General features: G+C 44.3%; 1 protein-coding gene across 1 annotated transcript; it reads right to left on the bottom strand.

The window, feature by feature from the left end:
• Positions 1 to 6,251: 6,251 nt before the first annotated feature.
• On the bottom strand, positions 6,252 to 8,618 carry LOC120456946. The gene is made up of 3 exons (XM_039644086.1): positions 8,458 to 8,618; positions 8,006 to 8,238; positions 6,252 to 7,945 (listed from the first exon to the last, which is right to left on the bottom strand). The coding sequence occupies exons 2-3, from the start codon at positions 8,231 to 8,233 to the stop codon at positions 6,518 to 6,520; spliced, it is 1,656 nt and encodes a 551-aa protein (XP_039500020.1). The 5' UTR covers positions 8,234 to 8,238; positions 8,458 to 8,618; the 3' UTR covers positions 6,252 to 6,517.
• Positions 8,619 to 14,666: the final 6,048 nt, after the last annotated feature.

Raw genomic sequence — 14,666 nt, 5'->3', positions numbered from 1 at the left:
AGTCGTTTCAAATTGAAAGTATGGCCAAGTATATAATGAAAAGTTAACAATATTATAGGATTTGCAATTTGACGTAAACATACCTTCGCTTCGCTGTAGAGTATGAAAATGAGTGCAGATAAATTTGGAAAATATTTTACAGCTTGCGCTGTTCATCATCACAGCCGAAATGTTTTTCTTGGCCAGAAACAAGGCTCGAACACAACTGAGCCAAGTTCGCGGCGCATAAGCAGCTCTTAGAGGAAAGAAATCCCGCAGCTTAATACAGTGTTGCCTTCTATAAATTACGGCCTACATGTAACCGAAAAATGTTCAAATTCGGCAATGGCTAGAAACTCCGGAATTGGGGAAATGGCGGACGTGTGGTGGCTATAATCTCGCCAAAATAGACAAGAAAATCCGTGGTAACTCCGGGAACCACCCACGGCAGGAAAACAGACAGCTGCACATACTATAGGTACATATGTATGTATGCACATACATGCTGTTTGTCCCAATTTGCAGATGCATTATGTGGGATTTGGCCTTTGCATTTGAATAAAATATCAAGTTGCCGAAGCTCGACTTTTGCAATTTCAATTTTCGCCATAAAAACAACAAAACTTTGCCCCAGCGGCACTAGCACTGGCAAGCCATTGGAGAAGCAATGATAAACCAAACCAGGAAATGGAAATAAATCCAGATTGAAAACAAGTAAGAACGCTATAGTCGAGTTCCCCGACTATCTGATACCCGTTACTCAGCTATTGGAAGTGCGAAAGAGAGTCTTCAACACTGACAGTTTTTGGCGGTTTGAGGGCGTTAGAGTGGGCGTGGCAACATGAATCGACAAACTTGCGCTGCGTCTATGTTTCTGGAGTGTGCATGCTTAAGCTCAACTTTCTAGCTTTTATAGTTCCTGAGATCTCGACGTTCATACGGACAGACAGACGGACGGATGGACAGACGGACATGGCCAGATCGACTCGGCTATTGATCCTGATCAAGAATATATATACTTTATATGGTCGGAAACGCTTCCTTCTGCCTGTTACATACTTTTCAACGAATCTAGTATACCCTTTTACTCTACGAGTAACGGGTATAGATATGCGGATGGGCATGTGAGAAAACTTGGCTCCAGTTTTCGGTGGGTCCATGTACCAACTTGCTAGTCAACTGGCCAAATCTAATTACATGTGGAGCAGGGCCACGAAATCAATTGCAATGCTTTACATATGTCATAAGCCAAGGAAGCCGAAAGCCGAAAACTTTGCTGATTACGTTGGCCAAGTTATCTGCCCCGAAACTTGTGCCACCTGTGAGGCATGTAAGGTGATTTTCCAGAGTGAAATATTATGAATATACATACCATGCAGATGAGCAGGATCAAATAGCCAATAGACCTCAATGGTTTGAAACTGACAAACATTTTCGATTTCCATATCAATCTCTGTCATTAGCATAATTCGATTTTGGGCCTCCTTCGCCATATGTTACGTCTATTGGCGAATTGGCCGAGCCCACAAATCGTTGCCACTCAGTTGACTTTTCGCATCGAATGGTGAAATAAATGCAAGCCATAACCCAAATGTGGCTATATGGGCATGGGCGGGATATGCAATGCATATATGAAGATTCCAATGTGGGTTTTAGGTTCCCGCACATATTTTATATGCAGAAGGAGGGCATTTGGAAATTGGGAATGCATGCATTATATCATTTTATACCCTTTAATCGGGAGGTCGATGTGTCGTTCCTTTGTCGTTCCAATTTAAAACTTTCAGATGCGTATATTAGTCTTTGATTTGCACAAAACCAACTGGCAATGCACCATAAATGAATGAGCTTTTTTCTTTTGTTATTAACATTGGGAGTAGCATACTTTTGGGTCGGATAAACGTCTGATCTATTACGAGTTGTAGTTTCTGTGTGCGACTTTTTGCATTTTTTTTTTCCCAGCCAGCTAGATTTATGTGACTCACTTTGCCCACTTTCACCCGGCGGGCAAAAGCAGCTGCATCTGCCCCAGCCATTTTCCGCCATTTCCCCTGCTTTTCCTCTGCCTTTCCACCGCTTTTCCTCTGCCTTTCGCTCTCCAGTTTCATCTTGGGCTTCAGCTCTGGCTTTGGCTGCTACTTCTTTGGCTTTGCCAATGGCTCCTTGTGTTTCCCAGGCAGCCACTTCTGTCCGACCGAAATGTCATATGAATATTTTCGCGCTCGACTGTCGCAGATGGGTGGCTCTCAAAAGCACACCCAAAAAAAATGGCACTTTCAAACTGAATTGGCAAGAAAACTATACTTATGAATATTTGTATATTACGAAAGCCCTTGTGGCATATCTTTAAACTAATATTCTGTAGTAATGATTATGTAGTATTGATTATATATGTTTATAGCTCTTTCCCAGGCCTTTCTCGCAGTGCAGCTATCATACACAGTATCTAACCATTTCCATCTCTATCTAAAATTGTTTGTCTACTTGTGTTTTGCACAATTTTTGTGCATTTTGGAGCAGCTAACACAATTTGTGTGTGCCTGATCTTATGATAGCCCCGTCTACGTTTCCATCTACGTTAGTCAACCATGTGTGCACCGCCCCGCCCCGCACCCTGGACTCCCCAGTTCCAAGTCGCACATACTGTATACCCACCTACATGTACGTATATCCCGCCTGCTGCCACTAACTACAAGCTGACTGTCGCTATAATTTTCCAAAAGGATTTACAATGTTCAAATTACTTCCTAAGCCATCCGACCATGTCGTCGTCGTTTCGTATGAGGAGCTGCAGTTGGATGGGCTGGAAATGGATGCGAATGAGCAGGAGGACAAGCGTCTGCCGGGCTGAGAAGTCGGCAAATGGCAAAACTCGCGAGGCTTTTCGTCTTTTTCTCCAGTTCCCAGCTAAGCGCAAATCAGCGCTAAAAGCCGATTGGCGATGCCATCGTGAGTCACGCACAAAGAAGTGCATTTAAAATAATTAAATAAATAGTAATAATAATAATAATAAATAAAAACCAATCGAACATTTAAGAGATCAAACTACCAGTTGCAAAATATTGCAACATTTTATTTGTATGCTAGATGGTAGAGCGGATTGTCACGATCCCCTCCCCCCTCCTTCCCCACCCTTCTGCCTGCAACTTTCGCCTGCTTGTTTTTCGCTTTGGGCCAACACGCCAATGTCGTCCTGGTTCCTGCTTTCTGGGCTTCGGGAGACCATTTTTTAGCCATCTTTCTCCTTGGCGAGCTTTACTTTCTACTTTTTGCCCCCGTTTTTTTTTTTTTTTTCTTTGCGGGCATCTTGTCATCTTAGGCATCTTAGGCTTTTGGCGTTGTTCAACTTTCGCCAGACGCCCACATGAAATGGCAGATGTTGTCGCCGCCCCCGAATCCTTCTGTTTCCGCCTGATTCCCCTATTTTCCCCTATGCCCTAGATCTCACATCCCCCCTGATTTGCCAACTCCCCTCGAAGACCCAGAAAAAAAGGAATTGCGTTCTCTAAGTCATTCTGTCGTTGCCTTTTTGAACTTTAATATACTGCAACATTCATGTGTTTGCGGAGGCGACACCCCACATATAAACGTCTCTCTCCCTCGCTCTGTTGCTGTCCCTTTCTCAAAGTCCCCATATCCCCATATAGCCCTCGCTTGTCTGTCAGAAGCCCACCCTTTCGTACATTCTGCTAAAGACAGAGGACAACTCAATTTTACAAAAGGCGTTGATGTAAGCGTGCCACCACACACACCAACACACACACACATACCAATTAGAGGGTGTGAGGGAGAGGGGCTTAGAGTGTGCAAAAGAGAGGGCAGAGGAGAGTTCTAATAGTAATTCCATTTATAATTTACTGTCGTCGATTTATAAATGAGCCTAAGCCATCAGGACTTGAGCCCCAGCCTTTGCTCCATGTCCCTGCTCCAATCCAGTTAACATCCCACCCCCTCCTCCCAATCAGCCCACCAGCCATCGGAAGGATAAAGACATTCAGTCCCTAACCCCGCGTCCTTTCATCCATCTCCGTAGATTCACAAGCAAAGGAGACCAAGAGCAAAGCTGCCAAGTGCTTAACATAATTTTAGGCGCATTTGTGGCATTAACATGGTGGCATTTGCATACAGCACGCTGCCAGTCAGTGTGTTGAGTGAACCGAGAAAAATGTAACAGGACCATGCCTTAGAAACTGCATTAGCTTTGGCCATTTGTGACTAAATTTCTGACAGTGCAGTCGCATTAGAGGCCACAGGTGTGGCCTGCAACGGAAGCTCTTAAGCTGACCCGAAGTCTGGCATCTGTGCAGTCCGTATATATGCCCATATATGCGGGCATTTAGGTACGTATGTATATATACCCGTATACCGGACTAATCGGGCCACATGACACATGCCGCACACTTATTACAATTTCATAAAGTGGCCGCATGCTGCAGCAAGCCGCAAACCATGCTAAAATCCCAGATTAATGGTACATTATAAAGATTTTCTCCTATTTCTGCTCACAGCTAAAAAAAGTTGTAAATACAACTTTTTATATCACATATGCAATATATATATATTTAATTAATATCAGTCAATTTGCGAGCCTTTGACATCCATTAAGAAAACATAAATATGGCGCGGGACTTTTGAAATACAGCCATTGTGCACTAAAGGTTTAACACATAACCAAACGACTGAGGACACAAGTACTATATTTAGCATATGCACAAGAATGTTTGTAATTTGTTATGTGGCAGGAGAGGACTCAGCCCAAGTCCCAGTTGGAGGTTCAGTTGCAATTCCAGTTTCAAACTTATAAAATTATGATCCGCAGAAAGCAACAAATTTTAATTGCAGCTAAGTTTTCGTAATTCACACAGAAGGAGGAGAAATGTTTTTGGGGGATTTGCCATGAGCAAAACACATGCATGGCGCCAACTTATCGTTGATACAAATGTATCTGGTATCTGGTATCTGGGGTAGCACAGGGGCCAGGCTCCACTGTACCCTCACCGTGCAAGCGCCACAGTAAGGCAAGACAAACGCTCTAAAACTCTCTAAAGTTTTTCGGGGGCTATGCAACTGTAACTGTGTAACTTTCTCGACTCGTCTGTCTGTCTCCAGGATACCCTGGAACTGGATAGAAACCTTAGGGTATGACCATTGCAGTACACAACATGAGCGGCTTTGGTAGCTCTGAAATTATAAGTGACATGCGCTAGCAGGCTCGTAATTATCATACATTTCATATTTCCTATATCATTTGAAGACTGAAAGGCATGTGAGTGTGTGCAATTGAGAGGTATTTCCCCGTCGAAACTCCTCGCACTTTATCTCCACCTTTCCTCGACTGTGTGTGCGCATGCTGGCATTATAAATTTATTTAGCAAAAGCGCGTAAAGCGCATAAATTGCTGAGCGCAAGCTGCTCAGGGGCTGTCCTTCCTCCTTCGTCCTTCGTCCTGGAAAACGGAAACGAAAAAGAAGGATGAATCCAGCGGAAAACCCAAGGAGTAAAATGCGCCATGAATGCGTATGAAAGTGTGTGCGTGTGTGTGAAAAATTGAAATTTATTGTTTCTGTAAGCTCCGTGCAAAAACACACACATACTCGTAGCACCCAGTGCAAGTGTGGGGTTAAGGTGGCCAAGGGTTAAGGTGGCGGTGGCTTCACCGTTTGCTGTTTGCCGTTGAATCACTCCAGTCGCCGACAAAATAATAATGTAATAATCATTTTTCCAACTCGTTAACACATGAAAACGTGTATGCTTCCCACACGCACATTCCACCTACACAGACATTCAGAATACACACACACACACACACACACACAGATAGAAATGAAATGAGCATCGGGGATTCCCCGCATGGACAACATTAATGATGCGAAACCGGTTGTGGGCGGTTGTGGAAAAGGACATTTTCACATTGAAGACGAGGCAAAGGTTTGTAAAATTCAATACCAAGGTGCAGGATCTAACTTACAGATTATTTATTACTGGCCAAACTGGGGAAGCTTCTCGCATTCGCGACACCTGCTCCACATTCAATATGCTGCCTGGCCGGGCAAAACACAAGAAATCCATTTGGGACAAGTGGTCGTGGACAGGAGCAGCGCGCAAATAATTGAAATCAATTCATCCGCATAAATTGCTTTAATTAAACGGACGGAAATAATAAAAGCGCAGTGATAAAAGTCCTTAGCACAGCTGTCCCGTCTGAAAAATTGTGACAGCTACCGAGGAAAATTCATCCCAAACAATTTCACCGAATTTATAGTCCGCTAATATTTACCAATCAATATTATCAATATATTATAGAGCTGTCCTCTGAGATGGTTGTTGTTTTTTATAAAATATATACATTTTGGGGGCATTTGAATCGAACATTTTGTGGTGGCTTCAAGTGTAATTTACAATTCCATATGGATTACAACTCCAAACAATGAGAAAATTGGTCGCTTTGTGTGATTTATGTAGGTTAACTGCAATTTTGAGGGGGGTCATATGCGAATATATGTATATATATATATATATATATATATATGCGAAATGCCTAGCTCATTTCGCCCACATCGAGTTGCTCCAATAACTTGTTGATCATCAGATCGTCATTCAGCACAAAGCTTTCCATGGGACGCACATCCTCCGCGGGCGTTTCCTGGCGAGGAACTTCGGTTTCCGGCAGGAATAACGCCCTCAAGCGACAGATATGCTCAAAATAATAAGAATCACTGGCGTCCTGAACCTCGGACTCGGACTCGGAATCGGAATAGGTATTGCTGAGGCCAGCTTCCAGCAGTTGGAAATTATGGGAATTCTCGCGACTTGTCTCATTGCGGATTGCGTGGCCCTCGAAACCCGACGAGTTTTCCCTTTCAAGCTCCCGAATGCGTCGCTCCAGTCGGTGACCCAGCTCAGCCCGTCTGCTTGCCCGCTCCATCAGTGCGTTGAGAATCTGCCGCAGGTCTTGGAGCTCGCGGGCGATGGCTTCACGGGCACGCAGGATTGCAGATTCAGGCACTGCTGGCACTGCTGGCACTGCTGGTGCTGCTGGCACTTCGGCCTCCTCATCCTTGTCCTCGGGCACCTCATCGATGGTGTCCAGATCATCGGCAGGCGACAGAAATGGCCTAAAACGTCTGCGCCATCGTTCTGCAGATTCCGTAAGTCGCTCATTCCTGCGTAGTGCGTAGTCTATGGCGATCTGAACACGGATTGTGTGGGAATAGGGAGCACTGGGCCTGGCCAAATGATAGGAGCATTCCTCGTCGTATATCCACTCCCTGGGCACATCGACGAGGAAACCCCTCGCGCGACAGGACTCGAGAAACTCGCGACGAGTCCTGTACAAATGCTGCAACTGCGCCACGGTAATCGCACAGCTGATCCTCGCCCGCATCATCGGATGGCCACGAACGAAGTTCATGAAGGGTTCGTTGGGCTGCAATGGAGCCATGGCTCTGTGCCAGAACTTGTGCAGCATGGCCAGTGGCAATAGAGTGAGCCGTAGGCAGTCCATCAGCGGTGGCGTCGCTCTGGCAATATCATGCGCATTGACTGTCAGCCACCTGACAATGCCCACCAGCACCTCCATCTCGGTGTTGACACCCAGCGAGTTCTGCTGCAGCATGGTCATCACATCCTCCAGGGGCATGCACGGAAAGTCACATCCCCCAATCACGGCCACAAATGCCGTGCCGATCCTCTGAAGCATCACTTTGCGCAGCGCTTCAAGCTGCGGATATTTCAATGCCTTCAGATAAACCTGAAAGGCGAGCTCCTCCCGAAAGCGCTCAGTGCACAAGAGCCCATAACACAGCGCCAGCAGCTTTGGCATCTCCAGCTGCATGGCCGTGTGAATGAGCATCACCAGCTTCTCCGGCGGCATCGATGGTTCCAGTGGCTCCTGCCTTCGCATCCAGGCGTAAACAGCTTTAAAGCCCACGGCACAGAGGTCGGCGCCCTCGCGAAAGCGATTCACCTGTAAATGGATGATTATCACCCACTTAATATCGATAAAGAAATGAGTTTTGGTACTCACCGGGCGAATGTGGCATTCAAAATAGTTGCTATGAAATTGCAAAAGTGAAGAAGTACACCAAAAAGCGGCTGTTCCTATAAAAACCCGCGTCGTGGGACCCAGAATCGTATACATCGCCCACCTGGAGAGCATCCTATGTTGGCATTTAAGGGGTTCCTGGTGGCGACGCCCTTCCAGGGAATCCAACTCCTTTCCGTCCTGATTTAGTGTGCCACTGGCGTCCCCCATAATTCCTTTGCGGCAATCCGAAAAAATAAAAACTTAATCAGCAAAAAGGGAACGATATTAGGGCGTAGACTCTTATGGAATGCAGGCGTGTGTCTACATCAAAGTAAAAGCATTTTGCCCTTTTCAATTACTTCTTAATATCCGGTATTTAAAAACACACGCCCCGGGGCATTGATTCGATTATTCAATTATGCGATCAGGCGCGCGATTTCGATTTCACTTACCGAATACCAAAAATCTAGCCTCACAACGAGTGCGGTAAAATGTACAAAACTTTTACGAATTCTACACAATGTTGGAAGTAATGCCGCTCACAGCCCGATCTCACTCTGAATGAAGCAATATATGAACTGCTACTGGCTGCCCTGCCTACAATCTGAATAAAATGAGTGACGTGCCCGTTTGGCACGGCAAGGCTCACTGCGATGTCTGGTTTATAATTTCAAATAGTCACATGAGATGATGATCCTTCCACCAAATATGCAGAATCGCTGATGTGGCATGCTCATCATTAGCAGAATTGCCCCGGGGCCATCTGAATCTGCATCCGACTATTCATCACGGTGCGTGCTGGGTCTTGGTGATTGATTTTCAGGGTGATTCATTCCAATCACTCCTGCTGAGCATATTGCTGGTCCAGCTAATGGAATTTTAACCCAAATTAGTTGTATTGCCGAGATGCCAGCTCGTATTTTTGGTAATTTGGTAATGCCAAGTGCCAAGTGCCACGAACAGGAACAGAAACAGGAACAGAAACAGGAGCAGGAAGGCAGGAAGCTAGAAAGAAAGAAAGATGCCAGGGAGTTGACCTGCGGCATTTTTGGTAATTACGACAGAGTCGGCAGAAACGACCGCAAAAGCAATTTTCCTGGCCACGACATTCACCGCCCACTTTGGCCAACGGATGTTTGCCTAACCTGATCTCTCCTTGCCATCGCACCCCTCACTCCCCTCTCTGGCATTCAATACTTTTCTTGTGCGCTTCCTGGGCAATAAAATCAAATCAACAGGGCAACAAGTGCTGCTTTTCAGCTCCTGCCAGGGTTGTCATCTCGCCGCAAAATGAAATCATTTAACCCCAGGCCATTCGCAATACGAAGCGAAAAACGAAAAACGAAAACGGAGCGGATGGTAAAAAGCGAAATAATATTGAACATGATTTATACCATTTTACTTTGGGCTCAAGAAAAATATTTGGCGAGTGGAAAAAGCAAAAAACCTGAAAAAAAACCAGAACTAAAGGAAATTTTAAGGACGACGACACACCGGCCAAAAAAAAGGCAATATGCTGCTAGTGTAGGGCAAAAAAATAATTATTTTATAGCCAAAGCTCATGTACGATTTCGATGAAATATTCCTAGGAATAGTGCGCTAAGTAAATATTTAAGACCTGCGCCACGTGCCCCAGAGACAATTGAAAAATTATGCAAATTTTTCGGCTTTTGTGTATGTGCTGTTGTTCTATTATTTTATTGTTTTTTTTTTTATTTTTTCTCGTGGGAGGGCGAGCGGATTGCATAACCAGTTTCAGGCGGCTAATGGAACCGGAGCCAAAAGGAGCAATATGGAAAAATCTCACAAACCCAAAGGGTTTTCGTTGCATTCCGGCACGTTGGCAATTTATTTGCAGCTCTTCCCATTCCTCCCCCGGCCATCCAGTGGGCGTGGCCCAACTATTTAAAAACACACACACAATAGCAGGAGGAGGTTTCGGGGATTGGAGGAGTTTCTGCCGTGATTAATGCCCGTCGTGGGCTTCTGTGCCTTCGTGTGCAAATTTCGTGTAATCTACTTTAAAGCCCGGGCATTGCATAATTTTAGGCAGGAGACCCACCTGCCTGCTGCCCGGCACTTTGGCCCCAGCCACGCCGATACTCCAGCCAACAGATTAGCTGGCCAAAAAGGAGCAGCAGAACGGAAAGGCAAGGAATATAAAGGCAGCTCTCATTCTTGGCCCGGTGGGTCTAAGTGGGTTAAAGGTGGGTTAAGGGCGGTGCCACAGCAGCTATGGAGTGATATCGAAATCATTTTTGACAGCCACATTTGTCTTGGTCCTTCCAGCCGGATCAAGTTGTGTTCTCCAAGGTTAAGTTGGTCTACGTCCAATTGAGTTGTTTTGCTTGCTGCAGAAAACTTTGAAATTAGGTTATGGAAAATTTAGTTTCCCATCTTGAAAATCATTCGTATAAATATACATACATATATTCGCATATAAATTCAAGGCAAGCAACGCTGCTAAATTCATTGGCATTCGTTGCTTTTTATGGCTTAAACACATGTACTTAAGCGCCCTTTTGATGGATTTTGGTCGAGCAGACAAAAGTGGTTAAGCTTAAACTTTGTTTTGGACTTGAAGCTGAAATCATGGGCCCCTTAAATTGAATCATGGCCAGTTTGAGTGCCTCTTCGACGGGATGGATTGAAAATTCGAAATCGCCTGGGCAGCAGGGGCATAAAATTGTCAGGCAGCCGCATAAACATTGGCAATATGGTGACCTGCGGTTATGCAGTGGGTGTGGCATTGGCATCCCCCCAACTTCCAAGGGGGAGGAGGATGGTTGGTGTGGGAAAAACGCCTGTGCCTGATGTCCTTGTCGTGTCGTGTTCCGCGGTTTCCCTTTAGTGGTCGTAAACAATTTTTACTGCCCAAACATTTGGCCGCCCTTTAGCCTCCGTCGTTTTTCTTTTTGTATTTATACTTTTATATTTACTGTGTTTATATATTTAAAACAAAATAGCGCACACCATTTGAGGCGACTACAAACGCCATTCCAAGGGCACTCAACTTTGCCACGTACGCAAATGGGACTTGAAAAAAACACATATTATGTATTCGTTACAAATCAGGGAAATCTGCAAGATTTAATAATAATTATCTTAAAAACTGAGTATATGGCAATGCCAAATATATAGTTACATTCTATATCGTCCACTGATGGAAATAACTGACGCACTTTCTTTCAGTGTAGTTGGGAAATAAGTGGGAAATGAGGGTGGCAATGGAACGCCTGTCGCTGACGCTAAGTAGTTGGCTCAGACGACAAGTTTGGGCTTGGACTTGAATTGGGATTGCGATTCGGATTTGGATATGCGGACTTTCAGTTAGCTCCTTGTTGATTTCACTTGCCTGGCATTTTTTTCCCACTTCCCTCTCGTTTTTCGTGTAAAAGTTTGGCGCATTTATTTGCGTAAATGGCAGGCCGGCAAATCTTTGCTGCATACTTTTCCGGGCAGCTTTCACTTGGCTTTCCACCTTCTCTTCAGCACTCGCGCCTTTCCATTTTCACTGGCCTTTAAACGGCGTTAATTTATGCATGTCACTGACAGTCGTAAGCATAGATATGGCTAGGCATAATGCCATAAGAACTCTTCAGACCGAAAAAAAGGAAAAGAAAAGCACATTTTCCATTTTCATTTGGGCAATGAATAAGTGGATTTGCAGCAATTTGCTGGCTTTACACTTCACTTCAAGCTCTTGTTTGATAGCAGATATCCTTTGCTTGCAGGGTATATTCTTGTATTGTCACTTAAAAATATTATTGGATGTTATAGCACATGAATAAATCCCTTATTCGACTGAAATATTCAACGTTTTTATTACGAATTTATCTTTTTCTTTGCGGATGAAGGGAATGCTCGCTAGTCGCTATTAAGCGATTTTCCCCAAAGTCATTTCCCATTCAAATTGACATTGAGCATATTGTAGGCCACCCACCCCGCACCTCCGACTCCCGACTCCCGTTTCTTGAGTTTCAGGACGGGATGGGACAGGACAATCCTCGGCAAGTGTCAGCGCCTCCTGTCGCCTGTCGCCATTCACAGTTACAGTCACACTCACACTCGCAGTCACACTTACACTCACATTTCCTTTTATTGCTGTGCACAACATTTACTGGCGAAATGGAAAATGGGAAATGTAAATGAACGAAATGAGCTGCACAGCAACAGACAAAGATAAACAAAAATAGAATTGTCCAATTGCAGGCAAGACAGACAGTGCTAAGAAGTTGCCTTTGCCATTTCCATTTCCCTCATCGTTTGAAAATTTATTTTCGATTTCTATTCCCACTTTCCCCACTTTTCCTCCTCATCATTGGCCTATCAATGTGCGCTGTGTTGACAGTGGCAATTGCTTGAATAAATAAGGGAACCGAGTGCCAGAGCGCAACCTTCTGGGCAAAGTCAACATACATACATAGTGGGGCACCACCCACCGCACACCGCCCACCGCCGCCACGCCCCACTGAACCACCACCTACACCACCCACTTTCTATACACCAACCCATGCTGGGAAAAATGATAACCCTTTTCCTCGACTCTCATCCCAAAGTGAAGTGGATATAGTAATTATTTGGGCAAAAAGTAGCCATTGTGTTATAATTATAGTACATAAGAGTACAAAGTATTGGTGAGAGACTTCACACATCAGTTTCTCGCAGTGCATGTGTGTGGCAGCAAAGTTGCCGAATGCATTTCTCATATTTTGAAATGAAATTTCATGCAGCGACTTAGAGAAATGAGCTTCTGTCTGACGGAGAGCCAAACAAATGACCGGATGAGTGAGACAAAGCTGGGCAAACGGAGGGAAAGTGCAGTGAAAGTATTAGTAACTGAAGCTAAATAACCGAGTATTACATTCGCATGCCAGGTGGAAATTCATAAAACTCATAAAAGCCCTAGGACTGCAGTGGGCGAAAGGAGAAATGCTCCGATGGTGGAAATCTTACCTAATTTCCCTGGCCAATGAGCAGTTATTAGCCAGTTTGGAGTTTATTAAAAATGGTAAATGTAACTCTCGAAGGATTTACCTTGAAGGAAAGTCTTAATATCTATCTATCTCGCTATCTGTCTATCTCACTATCTGTATATCTCACTGTCTATATACATATCTCACTATCTGGAAGATAACAATATGATGCCCCCAAATAGCGAATGCCTAGTGGTTCCTTGACCTGTGACCTGTAAGCCGCTTAGCGAGTGTTACCCCTGTGTTTAATATTCATTTCGAATTGCGATACATTCGTGTGCAATATTCAAAGGATGCGTCGATTATGCGGCTTGCTGCCGCTCTTATTTATTATGGCCATGGTGCCATTGTTCCAATGAAAGTAGCTAACACAAAAAATGATATTGTGGGGAGTTTAAAATCTTGAAAGAGAAACACATATGTATGTATTGTATATGTACTATATGAATGGGGGGAATGGGTGGAAATTCCAATGAAAACACTGAAAATGTGGCACTGCTGAAGAGGACAATACGCCGATCCGTGATAGATGGCCGAAATCCCCGCATGAATTTTAATTGTGACATTCGTTCGGGTCATTTTCATTTTCGTTATTTTTCATGCGTTGAAAAAATACGAGTAAATGCGGGATTTTCGCAAACAGAGTTAAGCGCCATTCGTTAAGTGGTTAGTTTTGAAGCGGACTAACGTTAATAAAACGAGGCAGCTGCATCTCTAGTCTCTGGAATGCAGAAATCACACTGTTTAAATGCAAGTATATTTTAATTTTGTTATCTAGTAATCGGCTCATCGCGCCGTGCAGTTGGCATGCGCATGTAATAAATATGCGAATTACTTGGGGAAATCGGCGGAAATGGGTGGGGTGGGTGGAATGGGAAGAGGGGGGGGGGGGGTTACTTCCCATTGGGGAGACAGGTGAATTGCGTCACGCGACATATGCAATTATTTTATTTATGCTCGAGCGCCGTTCGCCAGGCACACGCACACATGCATAATTCAGGGCTTACATGCACGTACACCTGCCAATATTTGATTAAAGCACACAGGTGTGTGTGTGTGTAGGTGTGTGTGGGTGTGTACACCTCAGTCGGTGATAAAATCCTTTGGTCCTTTGGACGATCACGGTGAAAAGTTGATGGTTTTTCAAGTCAAATTCGCGAACTGATGCCTCTGGGCAGTTGAGAGTTTCACGAGGCAATAAAAGTATTACATACATGATATTATAATATATTTCAAAAAACAATTATTAAATTGCATTTAGTAAGCAAGCATTTATTGTTAATAAATATTAAATAAACCAAAGTGAACATTGTGAACATAAATATTCTGTAAAACTTTCAAGAAATCACATCTGCACGTGATTATGTAACATCAGTGTGACTCACGCATGGTTTGCATTAAGTTTTAATTATGCATTTCTATTTGAACTTCTTTGGCGACGTTTTTCCATTTATGCAACTATATTTTCTTTCCTATTTTCTCTCTTTCGATTTTGCAACTTTTGCCGCAGCGCGATTTCTTTGCCCTTTCAGATTGCAGCGGGTATTTATTTAATGGCTCATACTTTTTGCCACAGCATGCATCAAAGGGCGAGGCGGGGGGATCGCTGTTTTCTCAGGGCTCTGGCGGGGTTTTCCACGAAGCAGCACTGAGGGAAAACTAAGGGGTGGCGGCGCTGGAAGCTT

This window comes from Drosophila santomea, chromosome X (assembly GCF_016746245.2).
Source record: "Drosophila santomea strain STO CAGO 1482 chromosome X, Prin_Dsan_1.1, whole genome shotgun sequence".
NCBI lineage: Eukaryota > Metazoa > Arthropoda > Insecta > Diptera > Drosophilidae > Drosophila > Drosophila santomea.
Note: the sequence above shows the minus strand (reverse complement) of the source record. Positions and strands in the feature narration are given on the sequence as shown.